The sequence below is a fragment of the Lissotriton helveticus genome, chromosome 10 (assembly GCF_964261635.1).
Source record: "Lissotriton helveticus chromosome 10, aLisHel1.1, whole genome shotgun sequence".
Lineage (NCBI taxonomy): Eukaryota > Metazoa > Chordata > Amphibia > Caudata > Salamandridae > Lissotriton > Lissotriton helveticus.
Window position 1 is genome coordinate 1,045,403,211 of NC_136071.1, and position 25,981 is coordinate 1,045,429,191.

Sequence of the window (25,981 nt, forward strand, 5' to 3'; positions counted from 1 at the left end):
TGTAAGGCTGATTATTGTTATTCACATTATTGTAGAATATGTGACCCGGGTGAGGAATTCCCCTGTCGGTTGAAGTGACATACACGTGACGTCAAAACCAACACATGAAAGGTAAAACACTGCCCAGGTGGCCCCTTCATTCTGAATTTGATACTACACAGATTTTTGATACAAATAATCTCACTTTGTTCCAGTGAGCACCCACGGCACAGACCACAGTACACGTATATTGCAGCCCTGGAATTCGAACTTAGCAGGTAGGCTGCACCTCCCAATGTGAGAAATTCCTTTGTAAATATTGAATGGCGGTAGGACAAGATAGATTACGTTTTTTATGTTTTTTATTTTAGAAATAGCTTCCATGGACCAGACTTTGACAGCCCTGATGAGAGTCCTTTGATTCATCCAAGGGACTTGAAACGCGTCGGCATTATTCATTTCTGTTACATTCATTTGATTGTGATTAAAACAAAACACCTTCAGATTTGCATATGAGCAGATATATGCTGCATTGGTTCGAGACACTTGATAACTGTTCTTTTGTCTAAAAGTGTGGCAGGATCAAGACTGTACTATTAGTTAACAGCGCCATCTTTTTTCACTGTGTTCCAAGAGCACTCTGGTATTGGAATTGTACATACATGTAATTATTAGTTATGTAGTCAAATTTTTTTGCACTGTATTAATGTTGGTATTTTTGTGGAATATTCATGTATTGTAGAGTATATGGCAATTCGTGAAGTTGATAATGTTCTTTGTTGTGTCCAAATTAGAACAACTGATCGACTTAAAAATTAAATGAATTCAAAAGACTTGAAAGTCTGGTTAAACTAATAAATTTTGGTTTACCCAATCCAGCATTCATTGGTTTATTCAAAATAGAGGCATAGGTAAAATCCCCATTTTTTCCATAATTTAAATGAGGACCTAAGTCTAAAATCATGACCTTTGGCAGGATTAACCTCAGCTTTAATTGGTCTGTTAAAGGCATCTGTCTGTGAACCATCCAAATGTATTACTATTGAATGTCACCATGTCCTCCAACTGGATTCAGATGCTTTTTAGTGAGGATTGATTGGTGACATCCCTTTAGTCAATAGGTATATGAAAAATGTAAAAAAATTCTTGAGAGTTACTAGAGAAGGTGGAATTCCCGCACAACGTTATGTTAGCTACTAGAACTTTTGAGATGCATTCAATTTTTACTAACATTATGTTATCCCAAATACATGTTACATTTAGAATTTCCATTTTATTTCCTTTACCTCATTGTGTTGACTGTTTTCATAAGGTAATACTGTTCAGCATCTAACCTACTGACATCTGTAATTAGGGAGATATGCTAGTTTCTGATATGAACTTTCATTATTAGATGGCAAATGACTTTTAGGAGCTGCAGTTTCAGAGAGGGAGAGCACTAATATGCTTGATCTCACAAGCTGCGTGCTAGGAGGCAAATGATTTATATACATAGTTTAAATCTATATGATTCGTTTAGCTAAATCTGTGGAGTATTTCGCAGTAAAGTGAATTTTCATGCTGATGCTATTCAGCAGTGAAGTAAATTAATTGTTTTTCCCCATTATGATTTTCATGTCTACAGAATCCTTAATGATGGATTAAAGGACCAAGCAGAAATAAACCGAATCTTTCATTAGAGAAAATTATGTAAAGTTAAACAATTGCTAGTCTAGCAGACAGGTTTATCAAGAGAGCATTAACTATCACTCTTCAATGCTCAAAAAAGTAGTTTGTTTTTACCTTTTGTAGAAGAAAGAATATCAGTAGCCAATGAAATATGCATGAACTTGAAAGAACACTGTCAGGTAGGGTGGCTAACGCAATTACCTCTCCTAACATATTCCCTCAGCACATTTGTGGCCCCTATTTACTAATATTTTGCACTGGGGTTGTGTTACTGTTTTTTACGTAACCCTGATGCAAAATCTATTTTGATGTTTACTAAGCAACGCAAAGCCCAATTGTGTGGCATTGTATCAAGGAGGTTTTACCTGGGGGGAGCATGGGCATTCCGGTGCATTCCCCACTTATTCTGATGCAGACCCCTATTTTTAAAAGTAAGTAACCCTAGGCTTCACCTATAATCGGGTGCCTACTTGAGGCAGGCATACCAAGGCAACATATCTATACTTCTCCACGCTACTTCCTCTTTGCATGTGTTCTGCATTTTGCAGCACACATACAAAGATGGACAAGCCTCTAGGAATAGATTTTGTGAGGGTAGGTGTCCCTTCCAGCACAAAAATTATTCAGACCACAATGCAGGCACCTTTGCTAGGCAGCTGCAAGTTTGCTAAAGCTATTAGAGAGAAGAACTTCCCTACATCTTGTCTTTTCAGAGGACAAGAAGAGGCATGCTTTGGCAGGGTGCAGCATACAGATTCAAATCTTGCTACTTTCAGGAAGGGCTGCACCTCTTTGCACACTTCTGTAAGCTGGGTGTGCCAATTAAACTTTTGCTTCACCGGACATAAGTATTCGAAGTACCCCTTGTTAATTTTTCACTCTGGGGCATCCTCCTGGAGTACTCTCTGTGACTTCACTCTTATTTCTGTGGAGGGAAATTACAAGAAGCCCTTCCTTTGCATAGGCAAGGCACCGTAACCTCAAAAGGTAAGCCTCATCCACAAGAACATTGCACTTTCAATGTATTTAAAAATATTTTCATACTGCTCTCATTTTACTTTTTTTTATCACAACTTTTATACCTATTACACTCTCATCTGTCACAAAGCACCAATCCTGGCAATGAGGAGATCCAGCTTCAGCCCCCTGTGTGCTATGATTGGTGGATCAGGCCCAGCCGTCACTTGATAGGACTCGGCTGTCAGTGTGAGCCACTGCAATCTCACACTTGCATATACATTGCTGCCTGGTGGTTAGAGATGGAGTCACAGAACTTTTCGAAAGTGGTTGGTCCTCACTTACCTGCCAGATGTTACACCTCTGAACACAGCACCTGTGCAACTTCAATGAGATCACAGTGGAGCTCACCGGCCTTAAAAAAACATTTCTCTACAGGTAGCATGGCAGCATAAACCCCATTCCTTCTAAGAAGATCACCAATGGTGCAGTCTAAGTATATGCTTCAATACAACACAGGGGAATGATTTAAACTCAAAGTACTGCTGCACTCTTCCTTGCAGTCCTGTACCCGGTCTCTCCTTGGACTGTGAGGCTGCCATCCTGCCATATCATGTCTTGTGAGCAAGCTTTAGCAACCATTACTGTGGTAAAATAGGCATAAGGGAGAAAATGTTAGGAAAAGTCCTATTTATTACATAATAAAATAGTAAAATCTGGACCACAATTCCCAGAGTGCAAGAAAACCAAGATCGGAGAGGTCAATAGGTATTTTCTTTAATATGTCATTCTACTGCTTTTCCAATTCTAGTTGGAATTGACAATAACAAAGCATATAAAGGAATAAGCATTGACATAGCCAATAGCGCTCGCCTTTGGTACCTGTTGGGTTTGCCAATGCATTCGGCAATGCTCTTCAGCACTGCCAAGATACTGTGTAGCATGGGGCTTTCACGATGTCTGAAGACCCCAGTGTGTGGTCGCAGAAACCTTACCCAAAGTATAAAGCTCAGGATCAGCCTACCAGCCTTGTTTCTAGAAATGTAAAAAGGTGGAAACGTTTCCCAAACTACACCCCCTCAACAAGGCATATGTAAAGGGATTTACACGTTTTTACGATTCTCTTCTTTATCAGTAAGGAGGCAGCAAGTTAAGAGGCCTCAAAAGAGAGGTTGAATACACTGTATTGGATGCAGAGCTGCCAAAAGAATTAGGGAGCTGTGAGACATTGAAGACCACAAGATAGAATAGTCAGGTGAATGCTGCACCAGTGAAGCAGTAGGCGAATGAAAAAGAGAAAACATCAGGACATTTTGACACAGTTTTGAAGAATAAAATATAACAAATGCTTTGTGGTGGAAAATGAACGCACTGAATGGGATGTTAGAATCATTTCATGAGTTAACCATCAAGGACACTAATTAATGGAGGCCAGGGAAAGTCATTAACCAAGCGGGACAATAACTCACCCTGTAGAAAGGCCAGTCCTTGCCACCGAAGGGTCCACCACTGCGCCCTCTTTCACCCCTGGAAAAACAAAAGAAAACCATCTCTTGGGTATGTGCTAAATACATTTTAGGAAACTGTTGTGTTACTTTCTCAAAGAACATAGGTGAAGAAAAATTTAAAAATGACAAACTTGAAAATGACGAAAAGGGGGCCCACCTCCACACGACCAATTGGCTTTCACCTCCATTTAGCAACAAATTCCACCTCTATACCCCAGCCTCAAATGCCCTCTTTGTTTTGTAGTTTTATATAGTGTGAACTTCCTCAAGAGCATTATAAAACTTTACATAATTATCAGACCACATTACACATGTTCCTAATTGAAGCAAATATGATCCCTCAGGCAATGAATGAAGGAGACTGCTAAGATCTCCACATGATGAGGAGAGCAGTGTGCCAGATTTAGAACACTGATCCATCCCAAAAGGTAGCACGATTGTACCATTACATTGCCGCAATGAAGGAGGGGCTGCGGCACTGTGACGCAGTCGGCGTGGAAGATGATGTACACGCAGACACACATAGGTGGTGGGCAGACTAGGGTCTCTTTTCCTGGATGCTTCTTTTGGCTCCAGTTTGTCGCGTCTTTGCAGAAACAGCCAAAAAATCAATGGAGCAGCACTCCCTTTCTCATTGGTGTGGCCTTGTCATGGGTAGTAGGACGTTGTCACATTCAGTAATTTGATCTTCACCGTAGGTTTTTAGACTGTCAGTCAAAATGTGAGCACTTGGTGTAATTACACACCCAGAGAGCAGAAGAAGTGCGGCTGTGAGCCAGCAAAGCAAGGGTCCGAGAGATCAGAGGAAACGTTCCAGACATATAGCGGGCACCGCGCTGAGCAAGGGCAACAAAATATGCCCAGAGAGCAGAAGAAGCACAGTGGCCATGAAGCTGGCATCGTGCAGAGAAAGGGGAACAAAACAGGCACACTTTTGGGAAGTGCTTTTTGAAAATGAAAATAAAAACTGTCCCAGTGCCAGGAAATAAAATGGGACAAGTGGAAGAGTCCATGGGCGCTGCTCCGTGAGAGTTAATAATTGACTAAAATGTGGGAGAAAAAGACAAGATTAACCACTCACAAGCAAAGCATTTTTAAGGAAACTGAAACAGACGAATGAAAAGCATGGGGATGACTTTAAACCTATACAAAAGGGGATGATGGACGGAGCGTTTGAGCAAATCAAACACTCACCCCCAGTCAACTGATCTGGGTTTAATCCATCACCATTCTTTAGTTCACTCAGCCACCCCAGTTCAGACATGGCTATATGCAAATCAGTCTGATCCTGTGCCTTGTGGGAACAGTCCAGCCCGAACTGCCAGGCCATGTCTCCATGGACCGGAAACAAGCATCCTGGGACCGGTTTCGGATTCAAAATCCTCATCAGCCAGACTATCTTGAATCCAGTGGCCAAGTGAGCAAGGGACTCACGTCTGAGCATACCCTGCCACACTTAGGGCGAACAAAGCGATACAAAAGGGGATGATGGACGGAGCACTTGAGCAAATCAAACACTCACCCCCAGTCAATTGATCTGGGTTTAATCCATCCCCATTCTTTAGCTCACTCAGCCACCCCAGTTCAGACATGGACATATGCAAATCAGTCTGACCCTGTGCCTCATGGGAACAGTCCAGCCTCGAACTGCCAAGCCATGTCTTCCCTGGACCGGAAACAAGCATCCTGGGACCGGTTTCGGATTCATAATCCTCATCAGCCAGGTTATCTTGAATCCAGTGGCCAAGTAAGCAAGGGACTCACGTCTGAGCATACCCTGCCACACTTAGGGCGAACAAAGCGATACAAAAGGGGATGATGGACGGAGCGTTTGAGCAAATCAAACACTCACCCCCAGTCAACTGATCTGGGTTTAATCCATCACCATTCTTTAGCTCACTCAGCCACGCCAGTTCAGACATGGCCATATGCAAATCAGTCTGACCCTGTGCCTCATGGGAACAGTCCAGCCCGAACTGCCAAGCCATGTCTTCCCTGGACCGGAAACAAGCACCCTGGGACCGGTTTCGGATTCATAATCTTCATCAGCCAGGCTATCTTGAATCCAGTGGCCAAGTGAGCAAGGGACTCACGTCTGAGCATACCCTGCCACACTTAGGGCAAACAAAGCGATACAAAAGGGGATGATGGACGGAGCGTTTGAGCAAATCAATCACTCACCCCCAGTCAAGTGATCTGGGTTTAATCCCTCACCATTCTTTAGCTCACTCAGCCACCCCAGTTCAGACATGGCCATATGCAAATCAGTCTGACCCTGTGCCTCATGGGAACAGTCCAGCCCAAACCCACAAGAGAAATATATACTAGAGGTCTTGAATGCTTGAGCAAAAAATTGCTGCTCATGCATGAAAATGCATGTTCATGTATGGGTGGCCAATTTGATTCAGTTATTTAATATAGAGGAATGATTCATGGTGACTGCTGATACATCAACATGTGTCAGCCTATGTTGTAATGCAGTGATGGCCATATCAGCATACCTTTTTACACTTTCATTTACCTTTCTCAGATAGCGAATTCAAAGCTGAAGAAGCAAGTTGTCCAATAGCAGTGTTCTATGCTCAGGCCCAAGCTGAAATAAATAAAAATAATTACAATAAGAATAAAGTATGGGCAGGAAGGTAGGGTAAGCAGCAACTAAGTTGAAGGGTCTGACCTGGTTGTAGAGTGAAGCTGCCCAGAGTTCAAAAAATGAAATTTGAAAAAAAAAGAAGAAGAGGGAGTCATGAGGGAGCATTTGATTAGTGTCAGTATGCCGGGGCGGGTGATGGGCGTACAAGGAAAAAAAGAGATAGTAAAGCCATCTGAGGAAAGCCAACACTTACAGAGAATTTAAATGAGATAAACACTAAAGCTATCATGAGCAAGGAGCTAACTCAAAGCCCATTTTAAATATTGTCAGCACTTTTCAGCATTAAAAGGGCCAATTAATGGTTTGAAGCAATGTGTGAATCTGTAAAGACAAGTGCCCGAACACAATTTATGTAGGACCTAGATAAATCACATAGGGAAATCCACCACATGGCAAACGATTAAAGGACCAACCCTGAAGGTTTATTAAAATAATAAAGAATCAATAAAGAAGGCAAAAATTCAATAAGTATTCAATCAATTGAAAAGTTTAAAAATGCAAATAAATGCAATTTATCACTGGAAGTGGAAACTAAACCATAATCTAATTTACAGGCAGAATCGGTTACGGCCTAGCACAAGTCATGAGAGTTAAGGAGTATGAGAAAGTGAATTGTTAGTTGGGGAATATAGTAGTCCATCTCAAGTAATAGAATTCAGTATATTAAACATAAGCTCAAACTCTGGTAGCTATTACAGAGAGCAGAAAGGCTTACCATAAGAATGTATCTAAAGTATTTAGAAGTACCAAAACAAACTTAAAGTCGAAAACACAACATGATAAAAATTCCATTCTAATGGCGAAAAATAGAGAATAATTTAATGAAAATAAATGACACCAAAAATGACAAAAACTAATAGGAGGAACCAAAGATTTAAAGCGATGTAACGAATATGTTAATTAAAAAATAGCGCTAAAAGGCATTAAGCACCTATCGTAGAAATCTGGTGGCACATTAAAGGTTGACCGTGATGGAGGTCGGGTTCGATACAGAACCCAGGTTTCTTCTCATCTGAAGTTTTACCTCTGACTCAGTCTCTGAAATTCAAGTAAAAAATACTCAGTGGGGCAAAGCAGCAAGCTCTGACCTAGAAGGGTTCCATGAGGCCGGACAGCCATCAGATTAGGCCCCGTTGAAGCTGTTGTCGTGTGTCAGGAAAGCTCTGAGCAGGAGAAAATCAAAATTCACTCCCAAGGGAGATCCCTCACTGGCCAGATTCTGTTGCTGCCTACGTCCAAGGAAGATTTCTACATTGAGGCTCAGGGCATAATTGAGAGTTTGTCAGACTGGTTAATCTGTCACAAAAATGACAGTTATCCCATCCACTGCATTATAAGTGCAATTTGAATTTAATGGAGTTTGGGATCCTCCATCAGGGCAAGGCTGCCTGATATAGCTGAACAGGGCTACACATGGCCAGATACCTTCTCTGCTACATCCTGCTAATCACGGATTTGCTGCTGCAGAAAAGCTCAAGCGGGAGCAAATTGAATCTCTGACCCAGCAGCTATGCACCATTCGTCGGTTTGACTTGGACGTTTTTTTCTGGTCTTCCGGAGGTCTATGTAGCCAAAAGGTTTCTAAATCCCAGTTTTTCAGGATGTTGGGAGGAGTACCCTTTGACACAGCCAAGCGTCTCAGGACCTTAGGGTAGCACTTTGTGGTAAAGATGCACTCCAACAGAAGCCATCAGCTGGATCCAGGGCAGGTCCAGATGGGCTGCTATGGAAATCTGGCTTCTAGCAGCCCTGTATTATAAAAGGAGATCAACAAACCGAAACTTGGAGTCCACTTCATTGTCCTGAGTACACGTTGGAGCAGCTCCAGCCTTTCAAATCTCCTCACAGGCCTCAACAGCAGGTGCAGTCCTACAGGTTCAGTAGTTCTTAGACCTGGCATCCTTGATATATTTTCCCCTGACTTTTTGCCTTTTGACCTCCTGTTTTGCTAAATTGATTTTTGTTGACTTTACGATTCCAGGGACTTCACCCCTGCTATCCAGTGCTACAGTGCATGTACTCTGTACACTAAACATGGTAATTACTCTTGCTTACATTGAGATCGTACTGGCAGGAGAGGCGGTGGAGTGACAATTGCATATACCACTCCCCCCCCCGCCCCCCCTGGCTATGAGGGAGAGTTTATCAACTCGATTCCCCTTGCCCGAGGCCATAACATTATTCTGGGGGATTTTACAGTCAAATTACACAACCCAACGGACTGATGGATGCTAAATTATGTCAAGTACTGACTGATGCTGACCTCTTGACTACCCTTTCAGGGACCATACATAAAGATGGCCATATGATTGATGCCATCTTTACAACCACCTCTTTGGCCATAGAGAGTCTTATAGAGGTTACATGGTCTGAGCACTTCCTTCTGCCATTTTCCTGGTCCTGGGTCCTGGAAAATCAGGCACCGAGAGCAGGTCACTTAACCACTAAGCATGCCTGGAAAAAAAATCAATATTTCTTTTATTTATTATTTATTTATTCAGAGTTTTATATGGGTGCAAACTTGACCCCAGGGGTATCAGAGCGCTTCACAGTAAAGACATAAATACTTATTTATTTAGTACATTTCTCTGGAAAGCATTTAACAAATCAAAACCCATTCAAAACTGAAACAGTATCTTCACTCAGCAACGGAGACTTTTGCACACTCACAGAATGTAAGTCTAGAAGAACCATATAGCATATTAGTACATTAGCACAAAAGAATGCAAGTACCTATACATAACAGGTGAAAAAGAGATGCTTGTGAGTAGTTAAGCATGAGTTTTTAGGTGAATCTTACAAGATTGTTCAGTAATGGTTACAGTAGGATTTTGCTCTTTAGAAAGATCTTGGCTTCTTTCTTGAATCTTGTGGAGTTAGGTAACCTTCTAAAGCTTGGAGGAAGTGTGTTCCAGATTCTCGGTGCAGCAGCCAAGAACATTCTGTCATAAGGTTTTTCTTCTGAAAAATTGGTGGCTTCAGCACTAGATCTCTGGTGCTCCTGGAAAGTCTGCTTCTACTGGAAATCTAAAATTGCTGTGCTTGATACCTTGTTACCTATAGCTCTTATTAAATGAAACAGTTGTTGGCACTAGGCCTACACTAGTTGGAGACACTATGGTTGACCTAAAACGGGTCAGTAATTGTCTCTCTGAAGCCGCTTCTATATCTACTCCCATTGCTACTAATAGGTCCCCCCAGAGTCAATCCCTCTGCCCCTTGGTTTAAAAGGGACTTGCAGTGGAGATGTAATCTTGTAAAATACTCGAGCGCATCTGGTGGAAAGAATATAGTATATCTAGCAAACGAAAGGACAAACACGCCTTTGGCACCTATCATTTTAACCCCAAACTAGCACACCCCACTTTTTATACTGATAAAATTAATAAAGCTCATAACAGTGCGAAAGAAATCTTTACATTTTAACCACCTTTACTGACCCTTAATGCATCTCACCCCCCATTGAACCCACAACCACTCTGCACTCAACTAAACTCTTTCTTTGAGGCTAACATCCAGAAAATCCAGGACAAATTGCAATAACACAAGCCAGTGTATCAATTACCGGCGTCAACCTCCCTAAACCTTATGCTCAGGCATTAAGAAATTCAACCCTCTTCGATCAAGGATATGGAAAGACTGATCACAAATAGAAAATCTGGCTTGCCCTGCGACCTCCTTCGTTCTCAAGTCGTGAACCTCTTAGAAGAATGCCTAGGTCCTACATTCCATGAACTATTTACCACTTCCCTACAATAGAGGAAATAGCCCTTAACATGGAAAAAAGCAAATGTGATCTCACTGTTAAAAAATCCCAACTCAGACCCTAATGACCAACCTAACTTCCAACCCATTTCCCAGCTTCCGTTGGCATCCAAAAGCAGTGAAAAGTGGAGATTAAGCAAATTAACTAAATTCCTCCACAGTAATAGTTATCTACATTTATGTCACTTTTTTTAAATGTGGCATTTTCTTATTTAAACCATTTGGTGCCTTCTGCCTGTTCCTGGAATAAAGGTCTGGGGTGGGTGACACCTGTATTCCCTCTAAACAGCCACACACAAAGGCAGAGTAGGTGTGACTGAGCAGCCATCTGCATGTGGATGACTCATCCTGAGGACGGATGAGAGGGAGGAGCTGACAATTGCACTTGAATAGGTCTGTGCCTGTCTCCTCACAAATGGTTAAATACCCCCTCTAATGAGTCTGGGGCCAGGGCAGAAAATGCAGGGCCTTGTGCACTTCAAAGCATCTCTTTAAGGTCTCCCTATTTAAAAGGCCAAATTGGGTAAAAATACTGTACCTCTGACACCATGATTTCAGAACACAGCTGGAACTAATGAGACTCTGCAAGGGGTTATTTGACAGGTCCAATTTGCAGTTTTAAAAGAGTACAACCAAGCTACACTGATAGGCCTGCAGTGCAACTGTGGTGAATGGCTCAATCGGTAATGCAGTCTCTTAGTGACTTTTATCTTACAGGCCTTGGTTAGACTTTGTACAATATACTAGGGACCTGTATCTCAGTTAAATATGCCAGTTAAGACCATAGCCAATTTCAACATGCTTTATGGGTCAGGGGACATTCAGTGAGACCTGTTGGCAGAGTCCCAGCAGGTAGAGTCAAAAAGCCTGCAGCATCAGTCCACAAAACGGGGGTTATCATGCAAAAAAGGATTTTTTATACAACAAGTATGTCTGCAATAGTGCTCACTTTCTATTTACCTTGGTTAATATTGAGGTGTATTGTTTTATTTAGTTCTAAATGGTACGTAAAAAAACATACATAACTGGTAATTTACTATAGATAAACCCAAAAACCTTCTTCCTTTTAAGGACAGCGAAAATAACTTTAGCTTTTTATACATTTGTGATAATGATTTTAAAGAGCTGAAAAAGTAGCACTTCACCTATTGATAATTCGGGATATCCTAAAAAAGTGATTATTTACAAGAATCAGAGTATTCATGTGAACCGAAAGTTCTTTTTTAGATCTAGGTTGACAGCTGTTTGCATGTCCTTTCCTTATCAATTCAATAAAAACATACTTATAGATTTGGTCCTAAAGGAGTATAACAATCGTTGCTTGCTATTTACAGTACAATGAACCATTCAGCCTTTTTGCTTCTATTTGAATACATAATGGAATATTTTACATCTAAAAAGTACCCTCATTCAACTTACTGACATGCTCAGTTCCTTCCTCTCATATATGAATTGTATATAAAAAAAGTTTTTCTCTACTTTTTCCCCCAGCTTTGGCAAAGCCAGTAGGGGAGGTTTTACCATTTTAAACACCTCTCATGCAAAAGTGCATACAAACAGCATTGGTGTATGCCTTTTTTAGCATTCATGAGCACACTAAAGTCAAACCATTGCTTGATTTTATCTTGCTCCCGTGAAACAACCGATGTGAAGTTTCTTCTCAAATAAGATTATTTTCTGTAAAAGTATGTCCTCATGTTTGATTGTTTCTCAAATATTGTTTGTTTTGTATGCTCTGTTTACACATCCATTACTCCCATAATGCTTCCCTTATTCCCTCCTCGGACTATACCAAGAAAACAGCCATAAATAAAGCACTCGTGGTACATCCACGTTTGTTATTTAAAGTAGTTCATTCATGTCATTATTGAAGAGGAAAATGGGTGAGTGCCAGGACTCTAACTCTGCTGCCTGCACGCAAGAGTGTGGTCTACCGAGCTGGAGAAAAAACAGATAGATGCAGTATTTCCAATGTGAGAAAACATTCTCAATTGTAATAGTCCCTGATAATTTTGCCTTTATTCTTATTCAGCTGAAGACTACAAAAATGTGTTGTTGTTCCTCCATTTTGCATCTCACATTGTTGATAGCTTTAGTATTTTACAGGGCGCTTAAGCAAACGTTTATGTCGTTAGTGAAAGTGCAAAGGACATTTTGATAGTACCTCTGTAATATGTCTGTGATCCTCCATTAGCCTCAACAGACGACAGTGCGGTGGAGAAGAAAACTGGAGCTCTACATCCTGGTTTAATTATTGGAATTCTAATGCTGGTCCTTATTCTCACCGCGGCTACACTTGTGATGCTCTATATGTACCACCACCCAACGTCACCAGCTAGCCTGTTTTTCATTGAGGTAAGTCTTATAAAACACATCTATAATAATGATGATGATGATGATATGGGCCATGAAGAGAATGATCATTGCTGGTATTATCATGTATGAAGCAATATCCAACAACATACATGGGGTAAATCAATACAAATAAAATAAATATACTCCTTTGCACAGAAAATCTTTCTACATCACATAACACAATTGTAGGATTATACTAGTGTTCACCAAAACATGGGTCTGAGACTTGAATGCCACCTTTCTTGATTGTCTAATGGTTGTAAATCTAGCCATTAGTCCGTTCCTCTCAGACCCACATGCTATTGTATTATTTTTCTTTTTATCAGCCCCTGTCTTGCTTCATGTTGGTGCAGAAAGACAGTTACGTTACAACATAGGTTCACAGATAGTGTGATTTAAGAGTTCAATATCACAATTACCAGTCTCAAAATACGAATTTGCTATCAGAAATCATTTTACACGCAGCTATTATGACACAGTTGCAGTGTAGCATTACTCTGGACTAAATCTGCCCTCAGGGGACTGCGGAGAGGCTGTAATGATGGTCAAACGAAGGAATTTAAGGAATTTATTGTAGAACAAGGTAACAGGTGAGCGCCAGGCATGCAACCTCCACTCCAGGACACCAGTGCAACTGACCTCCTGAAGTCGAACCGACATGGAACACAAGTATGTTCCATGCCTCGCTCTATGCCATGTTCAGGTACAATTATGAAAGAAAACAATACATTTAAAGAAGCAACACACATAATAAACTAATAAAGAAAATGTATACACTACACATCCCCCTCCTTTGAAAAAAACGAAAAGAAAAAAAAACAATACAATAATACACAGGAAAAATTCTATAAGAAATTGAAACTACCTAACATATTCACTGAGCCATCCTGGTAGAACTCTTCTCCTCTTACCCATGTCACTCTCCCCAACATGCTCAGTATTGCTATTAGAATACTCAGAAACCCTTCCTCCCCCCTCACAAATGGAGCTTTTTCTTTGGGAAGAACTATTTCAACCCAAGCCCTCGTAGAAACTTGATTGGTTTCTGCAAACTCAGCAGCCTCCTTTCTCTCCATAGTTTTAGCTGACACCTCCTTAACACAACACAATTGTGCTTGTACAGATCTCTTATCAAAGTAATCTTCCACCAACTCACAATTTGAAGGATGAACAAAACCAGGTGTATCAACATTATTGTGCTGTTTTATATCAAAAGCAAAAAATGTTAAGTTCCAAACTCTTCCATCCTTGAGTCTTGTGGCATTCCTAAGTACTTCAACAACATGTTGTGCTTCCTCAAATCTGCTTTCACCTTTAGGAACTTTAATAGGTCTCTTAATTCAAACCCAGTCCCCAGACTTTACAGGACATTTTTGGTGCCATGGCATGCGTCATAATGCACTTTGCTTTCTAAATGTGCAAATTCTAGGTTCTTATTTACTTCAATAGGTGACCATTGTTCAATCTTACCTTGCACAGTCCAATCAGGGCTGAACTTGCATCTGGGTGTCCGACCTCTCATGATAAAAGGTGATAAACCAGTTGTAGCATGTATAGTGGTTCTATAAACCCAAACTGCTTTCTGTATTTCTAACTTCCACTCTAACCCCTTACTCATTGTAGCTTGAATCACAACGTTTAATACTCGATTAAAGTGTTCAACAGTGCCATTCCCACTAGCGTTGTAAAATTTACTGAGTTCTACCCTCAGCCCAGCTCTTTGTAATATTCCTAATGTCTCATCAAGGATATGGTTGTGTTCCTCTCTACTGTTGCCAGCAATCAGGATGTCGTCTTGAAAAAAACTCCCACCCTTCACCTCTCCAAACAATCTGTGCATCAGTCGCTGAAAAACAGCAGCAGCCGATGCCAGACCAAATGGCATACGTTTAAACTGATATCATCCAAAGGGTGTAATGAATGCCACAAGTTTCCTTGATTGAGTATGACTTGGTGATAAGCCGCCGACAAGTCTAGGGTAGAGAACCAACTTGCCCAGCCTAATTAAGAAACCATTTAATTGATTTTAGGTAGAGGGAATCTTTCAACCACAATATTGTTGTTTAAGTGGCGCAAATCAATGCATAAACAGATTTTTCCATTACTTTTGCGTGCGACCACCACCGGAGAAATTCACTCCGAACTCTCCACCTCTGATTACACCTTTAGCCAGAAGCGCTTGTAATTCTTTTTGGACTTCGTCCCTTATTAGTATAGGTATTGGTCTCACTTTGTGAAACTTAGGCTCAGCTAGTTCTTTCAATACAATTCTGTGTTCAAATCCCTTGAGTGCCCCTAAATTCTTCCCAAAAACTGTTGGAAATTTCTTGACAAAAACATCTCCTAATTTACTTGTCTCATTCATTATAAGCACTTTTTCTTCACTGTTTGGGTCCAGGATGATGTGTAGATTCTTTTGATCTTCGTTAACAATAGTGTATGGGGACCCTGAATCAGCATACACATTCACCACAACACCACCCAAGGATATTTCACATATTGGTTTCTCTTTTAATTATTTACCACATTTAGAAGATAGTTTCCTTGTAAACTTTTAACACAGTAATCATCACTATCAACATCTTCCTCCATTCCTTCATCATCGTTGCAAACATACTTAACAGCATTCTTCCTACAGCACATTTTGCGAAAATTTCCTATTAGTCCACATATACCATTTTTTTTTTAAGGTAGGACAATTCTTGCTGAAAGCTAAATGTTCCTTGCTATCGCAGCGATAACATCTCCTTTCATCCTACCTCCTTTCCATTCCTACATTTTTCTGCGGTTGATTCCGCCAACGCCCAGTCATTTTTTGGCCTTGATTTTTATTTTGAGTCTGTAGCTTGAATACTCCTCCTGAATCTTTCTCAGATTCTTTGACCACTTGAGGCACACCTCCCTGACATTTTGGCTTTCCTCATTATAGCCAAAACATTCTCTAATGGTACATCCCCATTTACCCACAACCGATCTTGGATAGATGAATTGTTACTGTGCATAACTAATTGGTCACGAATGAGAACGTCATGTAAATTCTCAAATTTGCAGTCTATTGACAGTTTTTTAAGGTCATCAAACCAATCATCCACATGTTCCTCTTTGTTTTGTTTCCTTGGAAAGAACCTATGTCTTATTACACCAATACACTCTTTTGGTGCAAAATATTTATCAGTCTTTTAACGCTGATTCAAATACATTTTTATTTCCACCAGTAATCTTGGGCATACGTGAATATGTTTTAAAACCTACTGGACCTAATGGGTGCAGTAAAATTCTCTTCTCTGATCAGGTTTCATTTTACCTGCTTCATCAATTGCTTCAATATAATTCACAAAGTACTCCCTTCCACTCCACCCATTTAATACTGGGTTGGGATCCAGTTGTCCAAAAAGCATGTGGGTTACTGATAGTGAAATGATGTTGTTCCATAACTTGTTCTGTTCTTGAATCTCCTTCTTCCTTGCACAATACAATGGTAGTTAGCAAAATTGTTATACACTTCTCATAGTACCATTATATTAAAGAACAAAATGCCGCATAAGTTCTTGAAATGTAATTTAGCCAAAACCAAAATATAATGTGGAGTTGTCCCCCGACTCTCTCACCTGTTTCCTATACAATATATTCTTCCATCCGATTGTTCCTTGTTTTGTTTACATAAAGTCTTTAACTGTTGCAGGAAACGTTATGAAGCTCCGATGTTCCTTCGAGCTAAAACGTTCCTGGTCTGTTCCCTCAAAATGGCAGCTTCGCAAGGTCACGTTGCGTGACCTTGCGCGATGACGTGTTCTCCCACAATGCTTGTCACGCGTATGCAACGCGCGCACTCAGAAGTCCGTGCTCGCTGTTTGAACACTCTTGCAACTCAAAAGATGCGACCGGAGTTCTTCTGCCCAACGATCGTCTACAACGCGCAAAAGTAAGATTTCCAACTTTAATTCTTAACCGAGTGTTCTCTTAGTTGGATAATCCTTCCTGATGATATCGAGCCACATCCATATGATTCAAAACACAGATCCAAATGATGATGAAGTCTCCCAATTACTCAAATCATTCTTTTTTTTTTAAACTGCGCAAAGTAAATTCCAAAGAACAGCTTCTTCCAAAGGTTCTCCTGTCGTTGCCAATTGTAATGATGGTCACACAAAGTAATTTAGGGAATTCATTGTAGAACAAGGTAACAGGTGAGCGCCAGGCATGCAATCTCCACTCCAGGACACCAGTGCAACTGACCTCCTGAAGTCAAACCGGCATGGAACACAAGTATGTTCCATGCCACGCTCTATGCCACGCTCAGGTACAATATGGAAGAAAACAGTACATTTAAAGGAGAAACACACAAAATAAACTAATAAAGAAAATGTATACACAACAGAAGCCCTGGGAAGTGTTTGCAGCCCCACAAACGTCCATGTTGTGAAAACCCTGAAAATGGTTGGAATTCAAATTCCAGGATGGAAATGAGAAAGAAACCCTCCCAACCCCTCTAATATTTGTGAGGGTGTAGCAGAAAGGGTGTCTCCATAGCTAAAAAAACATTTGATGGGAGAAATCAAGATTTAGTTGTGTGCAAAAAGCATGTATTGTATGCATTACACATATATATGTTTAATTTTGAGGGTGCTGTAAATACTCTATTCTTTTGGTAAAAACACACCATGTACATGTGTAGAGATAACAATCTTATCTGGGGGTTAGGTTTTGATTTAGCAATTTTTATGTAGCAGAAACTTGGCACAGAGGGATTAAAGTGCTTTACACTAGAATCACATGTTTTACATACAAGTCAGACATTACACTTCTTTTTAGACAGGAAGTTAAACGATTTGTCAGAGATCACAAGCTGTTGAGCTGAAGCAGGGATTTGAACCTACTTCCTCAGTTTCCAGTTAACAGCTCTGGCCTTTAGGCCACTTACATGTATATAACAAGCTGTCCGAATCGAACTTCTGTATGTGCTCCCATAATGCCTGGAATATAAGGTGATTCAAGCTTGTCCAATATCACTGTCCAGGTTGAAATTTCAACATCAAAGTTCAAACTGTACTATTAGAACATTGGAATGTTGGTAGCTCCATTAAAAACAATGGGGTGCTCCGGGCTTATAATGGCAGGTATATGCCTGGAGCTCCAACATTCCACTGTTTCTTTGTTCACAGCTCTGGCCTGAGGGGATTTCAATCCCCTCGCGCTCCCTGAAGGCTTTGTTTTATTTGTTTGAACATTCTGCCCTCTAGTGCCAGAATGTTCTAATAGCCTTATAGCCCTTCATAGCAGGGCTCTACCAGCTATTAAAGTCCTGCTGGCTTGTTAAAGTCCCTTTATCGCTGCAGCAGGCCTTTAATAGCCAGTACAGCCTGCTACGGTGGGCTATAAGGCTATATTACAGACCTGCCTAAAATATCATGCCTTCTTGATGTGCTTAGTTTTGTCTCCTCTAGTTTGTCATTCACTCTGATTCTAATGCATGCACATATACCCGCTTCCACACCGACACTCAAAAGACACTTTCCTCACCCATAAGTGCTTCATTCCCTTTACAGTCAATATTTCAACAGCAGACAGAGACCAGTAATTTCAATTGACACATATAAGGTCATTACTTTCTGTGGTCTACAAAAAAGTTAAGGATTGAATGAACATGCAATCTAAACAACTTTAAGAGACAGGGATAGTCATTTAAGAATCTGGTACTGCCTTCAGTCTCAGCTCCAGAGCTCTCAGATGTGTTGCTGCCATGAACACCCTAAACTCATCCAGATTGCTATATCCTGGTTATTGGCCAGGTGGAGTGTAATTACTATAGGGAATTCTGCTCTACCTAATTATGATGGGGCCGATATTTCTGCACCTGATTTTCCTGGGTGCTGGAAAATCTCACCTAATTTTAACAGGTGATAATTCCACCCCTTAAAATGTTATGGGCGTTTGCCTGCAACAGCAGCCATGACTCTTTCCCCAATATTTCGTAGAGGGGGAAGCAAGCAAACAATGCCCCCCTTCCAGAAATTAACTTCCTCTTCTTCTTGTACTCCCACAGTCCTTCCACAAAACTCACCACACAAATATAGGTCCCCACCTACAATAACCGTTTGTTTTCCGCAGGCGGTAGTTGTATGTGTTAAATCCCATATAATTGGGAATCTCATGTTGGTTTATGACCAGTAAGTCTAATCCCACATTGTTATTCCCCATTTCATGCAATTCAGCTCATAATTGCATGGTAATGGTGTGGTGCTGCCACGCAGTAACATTGACTATGCATGCCGAGTTTGCAGCACACCAGTACTCATTATCATGGCCCTGGAGGTGACATACTTCACAAAAAGTACTGCACAAGTCTCAGGAGTTGTGTGAAAAATAAAACTACAGAAACCTAACATCTGGGAAAAGGAATACTTGTGATAAATATCTCACCTGTACCATACAAAGGGCTAGATGAGTATAGAATTTTTGTGGTCGCAAACTCGATTGGCAGAATCGGGCCATTTGAGACCGCAAAAATGCTTATTGGGATGTACAAAGCCCAAATTGCAGTTCAGTAACTTGTTAACAAATCAGTATTTGGAAGGGGATTCTGAAGGCGTCCCTTCCTAATACTGAACTGAAATGGTGTGTATGAATGTTTGCGACCGAAATAAGGTTACACAACATTCACATTTTTCCGCCATTTGAAAAGTGGTGGTAACTCATTCGCAAAGGGGAAGGGGCTGCCAATGGACCCCTTCCCTTTTGAGAATGGTTGGCAAAATATTTCTTAAGAGCTGGCAATGGTCCCAGGGACCATGCCTTATCTTAAAATATGAAAATTCAAAGTTTTTTACTTTTTATATGTATCCTGTTTACTTTTAAGGAATATGGGCTGTGTTTAAAAAAAAAAGATTACTTTTTTAAAAGTAATCACTGACATGGTGGTTTGCTGACACCAGCAGGCCACCATCCCTGTGATGGCAGTGAATCGTAATGGGACACAAATTGTGATCTACTTCATTAATATTCATAAGGAAGGTCTATTTGCAACCCGCTACGAATCGCTAATGAAAGTCAAAAGAGTTTCATACAGTAGAAATAGCGATTTCCTGATTGCAATTAGCAAAAAATCACAATTAAGTAATTGCTATTCCTATTTTCGTACATCAAGCCCAAAGTGAAGTAAAATAAGCAAAATGTAAATAGGGCCTGGTCCATTGTAAACAAAAAAGACCATTGTAATGGCTTGTAAAATTAAGCACAGGAATATAAGTCTCTGCCAATTTATTAATAATGGGGGTGATCAATACTGGCAGAACGAGCATCCCAGCTTTGCCTTTATTTACTTTGTTTGTGCCTGCATGGCTCGGTGTCTGTACACCCATTGATCGATCGAAGTACATGGGTGCTGGTTTCTGTACTTTGAGATTATGTAATTCTGTCTTGTGTATTTCTCAACAAGTGCGTGCAGACGTCATCTTTGTTAGTGAATGTACTCTGTCTTTCTGTGCACATGCACAATAACAAAACGTCAGGCAATTACTTCCTAATAGGATAGTAGCTATTGCTTTTGTGACTTTTCCATCTTGCCCTAGTGGGTTTGATAACAGATGAAGTCATCTTTTACTTTTTTAATCTTGAATTGTTCTTTCTTTTTCTTTGTTTCTTTGTTTGTTTGTTTCTTTTTTTCAAAAGATATGGGAACATAAAAAGTTACAATCTCACACTGAATATATAGCAAAGCAATATTTCGAATCAGCTTTTGACAGTCCATTGACATAAATCTGAATTCAAGGCTTTGAGTCAGTTTTGACATTTAGTTCCATTAATAAATGTCAGGAATGCCCTCAACCTAATTATATCCTGATTGATTTCGGGATCATGTGCTTCATTGTTTTATAGCTAGGTCATCAATAATTCTGTGGTTAACAGTGGATAGAAAATAAATGCCTTGCTTTAAAATAAATGAACATATGTTCACTGATGATCATGCTTAGAGCATGGAACAGGCTGTATATACCTTACTTCGGATGGGATGTAGCGATCTTTCCTTTCCAATTCTAAGCAGAGAGGGGTGGAAGCCCCACTCAAATAATAAACACATTCCTTGTCAGGCTGGACCACAAAAAGTCACTAAATTAAACTGTGCTTAACCCTCTGGTAGCTTGGCACAACATTGAAATACATGTATTATTTCATCACTGGAATACAATGTCAATGTTTCATGGAAATTAACGATGTTGATACTCTCTGCAATAAATGGAACACCCACTCTAATGCTACTGGCATGCCACCCTATCGCGGTGTGAGACAAGAGAACAACTGGCCCTGAATTGCCTGCATTGCAATGAGCTCAGCTGGGGAGTAATGAAAAGTGACGTTCCGGCAGTGCAGGGGTCTTGTAAAGAGGCCCCTAGTTTTCATGACGGCCTGTGGTAAGACCTAACTGGGCAAGGGTTAGCACTTTGTACCTGCACTAAATCCCTCTTTTCATCAACTGCTGAGAAAGTTCCTTCAGGTCTATGCTGCAGTTCCTAGTTTCGCTGGTCAGGCTTCAAGCCACAAGGTCTATTTCCAGAAAGGCAACATGCATTGCCCAGTACCCTGTGGTCAACTTGGCCCTCTTGTAGCAGACAGCCTTCTACTTTTTGAGTACCTGAATCACATAAACAGGGGACTATCTACTAGACCATATGGGAAGCTGTTCTGCAAGCGGTCCGGAGTCATTGTGTCCTTAAATGAATCCTCTTCTTCCAGCAGGAGTCAGGCATTAGAAGTCTTCTTCCAGCAGGGTCTCCATCTTCAAATGGAGTCTTGAAGGACTATGGTGTGCGAAGGTGGTCGTTGAGGTGGAAGATTGATCATATGCTCTAGGTAGTGTTTGTAGAAAGTCTGCTACCCATCCCAACTATTTTCTCACAGTCCCCCCTCTTTTCGCAGAGCTTACTCTTTGCCAAAGTATCAATATGGCATAAACCTGCAGTCATCAGGCAAGCTAGTCTTCACCCTCTTAGCCATTCTCCTATTTAGCAGAAATCTCCTTCCACCTGGCAGGGATTACTCTGGTTCTCATTCCCATTTAGACTGGTTGTTGACTGTCTAGTTGGGTCTTGGGCAACAACTGGTGAAGTCCCCCATGCCATTTTGTAATCAAAAGTGGTAGTGCTAAGGCTTTCCTTTGTTCTGCCTGATGATCCTGTTCACTTCCAGATAACTAAGCCTTGCTAATTGGTTAACAGTTAACATCTCCTTGTACTTTTTCAACAAAGAGTCGAGCTATTGCCTTCTGAGTCACGTTGATTAAATTTCACAGCCATCAATGTGCATTCCAGCTCTGGATACGTAATGAGTGACAGAACTGGTTATAGCTTAGGTAGCCTCAAGAACATGATTTTAGAATTATTTTTCTCTTAAAAAATCTGATTTCACTATCAAATCAGATTATACAAATTAAGTAGTATATAATATTGAATGACTTTGTCAGCATGTCCCCAAAAGGACATATATTGTTAAATGTCTTAATCACACTGAAATAACTTTTAGGCCTTCAGTCGCTGTGAGGACACACTTTTTAAACATATAGTGGGCAACCTTTTACATATAAATTATTAACCTGGCCCTTTTTGCAGGATCTCCCCCAGATTTTTCCCTTATGATGCTGAGCGTGTTTTTATTGGTTTTAGGAACTATCCAGTGCTAAAGTGCTTGTGCTGTCTCTCTAAAACATGGAACAATTAGCACATTTAATTTACTTGTAACATCCTAGTAAAGTGGTACCACATGTACCAAGAGCCTGTAAATTAAATGCTACTATTGGGCCTGCAGCACTCATTGTGCCACACACTACAGTAGCCTTTTAAACTATATTTCAGATCTGCCACTGTAGCCTGTTGTGCAGTTTTAACCTGACATGTTGACCTGGCAAAATAAACATTTTTTCAGGCCTAAACCATTCTTTTTAATACATATGTCACCCTTAAGGTAGGCCATAAAGCCACCGAGGGTAGATTTCCTTGTATTTCAAAAGGTAGGACATGTGGGGCTAGGTTTTACATGTCCTAGCAGTGAAAAACTCCTAAAGTTGTTTTTCACTACTGTAAGTCTGATCTCTCCCATTGGCTAACATTAGGTGTCCTTATTCCATTGAATAAGTGCAAACCTTTGATAGGGAGAAGATTGAAGTATGGTGTTGTCATCCAAATCACTTGTAATTTAAAATCCCCTTTAATGGTAAAGTTGGATTTTAAGTCTCAATTTTGAAAATGCCACATTTACAAAGTTGATATATTTTTGCCCTAACCATTGATGCCTTCTGCCAGTGTCCTGGGGCACATGAATGTGAAATGTCTATGCTGTTGGTGTTTGTGTATTTCTGCCAGACAGTGATACAAAGGGGTTCAGATGTGGACAGGATGTGGACACTTCAAAGGCTTGCCTCTACGAATATATCTCTTTACAACGAATGTGCTACATTGCATTCCATTACACCACGGTCATTACAACGACTTGCTGTAGGGGTGCTGGACTTAGGAACAGAATAAGTTACTATTCCTACTCCAGTTTGTGCAACAGCAGGGAAGGTGTTGGATTGCGAATCCAACACCAGAGCGCCCTCCTACAGCAAGTTGTTGAAACCACTTGCGATGTAATGTTTCGCGTTCTAACAACGTGTCCGTTGTAATGGAATGCGTTATATCGCATTCAATCTAAACAATTTCTCCTGCCTCTACCATTCACAAAGGAACATGACACTAGTTGTTTGTCACCCAAGTCTTCTTGGACCCTTGACAGTGGAGGGGGTTAACTTTCCAGAACCTGATGTGAGAGTAGCATATGGAATCCCCCCACTTCAAAGGTTGGCACCAGGTATAAATACTGGACCTCCAGCGCCACTGTTCAGTACAGTCCTTGACCTGTCAATATTACAGAAGAAGGACTGCCTTGTTCCCCGGAGAACTGCCCTGCTGCATGAGGTCTTCCTTGCTCTAAAAGGACTTCCCTGCTGCTACCAGATGACTGTCCTGCTGCATGAGGACTGTCTTGACCCACAGAGGGCTGCCCTGCTGCAGTGACTCCAAGGGTCAGTTGGCTGACCTGCTGTCTGAGCTACTGGGACACAACAAGCTCCAGAAGTCTCTCTGCAACTGCCCGGCTGACCTGTGCATTGGACCTGCCTTGCCCTGCCACTGGACCTACCTGAGCCCTGCTGGTATCTGCTGGTGTGAGTTCCTGATCCTCAGGAGGAGCCTTCTCAGTTCATGCACCCTTGGCTGGTATCAGTTGAGCTTCTCCTGTGAATGAAGGCAAACTCCTGACTTTTTGGGCTCTTTGGGAGTGCGAACAGGCCATTTTACACCAAGTCTCCGTTACCCACGATGACCCAACCTGAAGCACCATTGGACCTGACTCTTTCAATTATGACCACCGCCAGTGACGACCGACAATGCAAAATCGGCAGGTTGAGCTACAGCAATTGCAGCCTGCTGCGACCACCAGCATGCCCGTCTGCAATGCCCGACTGGATATTCACACTACAGGGATGCCTGTCCACAATGCCCGGCCTGCTCTTTGCCTATAGCGATGACCTTCAACAATGCCCTCTCTGCTCCTTGCGCCCTCCTTCACCTCAAACTGAACTCTTCGCATTGGATATTGAGACTGCATGTCTTTCAGCAAGACTAACCTGGCCCCTGTATCTGGCCTGCACTCCATCGCGGTAGGCCTGAGCTTGTCACTATCCCTAGTTCTAGCACCATCTGTTGTCCTTGAGTGGCATTTTGTGCTTTTAGGTGCTGTATCTACTTAAAAATGTTAAATTAAATATCTCCCGTTCTACTGTTTGGATGTTTATCATACTAGTATAATTTTATTTACTAAAATGTACTCTATTTTCTAAATTGGTTTGAGATTTTTCTTGGGTTGTGTTTTCACATTATTTACTGTTTGTGTGCTGCATAAATACTTTACACTTTGCTTCTATTTTAAGCCTGACTGCTTTGTGCCAAGCTACCAGAGGGTTAAGCATAGGTTAATTTAGTTATTTCTGTGGTTCACCCTGGCAAGGAATGTGTTTATTACCTGAGTGGGATTTTCACCCCCTTCAACTAATAATCCAAGTTCTTAGAATTAGGAACCAAGTTTTGTGAATTTACATTTCAGTATTTAGGGTGACATTAATAGAAAAGTATGTTTTACAAGAAGGCAAAGGCACTGTTCTTTGAAATGTGTAAATGCAGTAACTTTAAACTGAATCCCAGACAGAGCACAGTTCCCTCCCCACATCTGAACTATCTCCTCCTGTGTAAAATTCAAAAGACATCTCAAAGACCTTCTCCTCAATCGTTCCCTAGCGAACCGATAGGAGCTGCCGATGTGCTTAATTCAGCACATCGCAGCCGTTCGACTCTGACTTCAAGACCTCTACCTCCTCTACTTCCCGGACCCCTACTTCGCTCCCTCCTCCCGGAAAGAGGAGCTCAGCCCAAGACAACGGCACTCATCTAAGACATTTCAGGACTTCAGTGCCCCAAGGTTACACAACGCGCTAGGAATTCCTTACCAAGATTTTTCTAATACTGTATTCTGTGATTTTCGCAGTACGACTGCTGTAAAGCACTCCGATACCCTCTGATCTGGCTAGTGCTATATAAAACTTAAAAAATAAGTTATAAAAACAGTTGTGCCCAGGACAGCCATGTATTTTTGTCTTGTGTGGGTTGTGCAAGTCCACACTGCATCTCACATGCATGACATTTAACTCCCATGCCATTGCTGCATTTCCTTCAGCACACACTGTATCCTTACAGGGAAATTAATTTTACCAATTGAATTAAACCAATGTTCCCAATAATATTTTGGGGCACACACTGTTGCACTGAATAATGATATCACAGTATCCTAATACCAGCAAAAACGTGAAGAATCTAAGGTGGCTATGCAGAAAGGTTGATTTGCTACTCATAGCATTACAAGTAAAGATGTAAATCTCCATAAAATGCAAAACGTTATGTATTAAAATTTAACATAGTAACTAGCCTGGCTACCCCACCCCAGCTTTAAAATAGCTATACAGAGAAAGAGACCTCCCTACTGTCTATAACCTTAAAAGGGGAGAACTAGAAAG

General features: G+C 41.0%; 1 protein-coding gene across 1 annotated transcript in view; it reads left to right on the forward strand.

Annotated features, from left to right (window-relative positions):
• PLXDC2 (plexin domain containing 2) overlaps positions 1-25,981 on the forward strand; it is a 1,000,652-nt gene that overhangs the window by 957,276 nt on the left and 17,395 nt on the right. Inside the window, exon 12 of the mRNA XM_078663746.1 lies at positions 12,725-12,885. Within this exon, the coding sequence (XP_078519872.1) occupies positions 12,725-12,885 (161 nt within the window). The remainder of the gene's footprint in view (positions 1-12,724; positions 12,886-25,981) is intronic.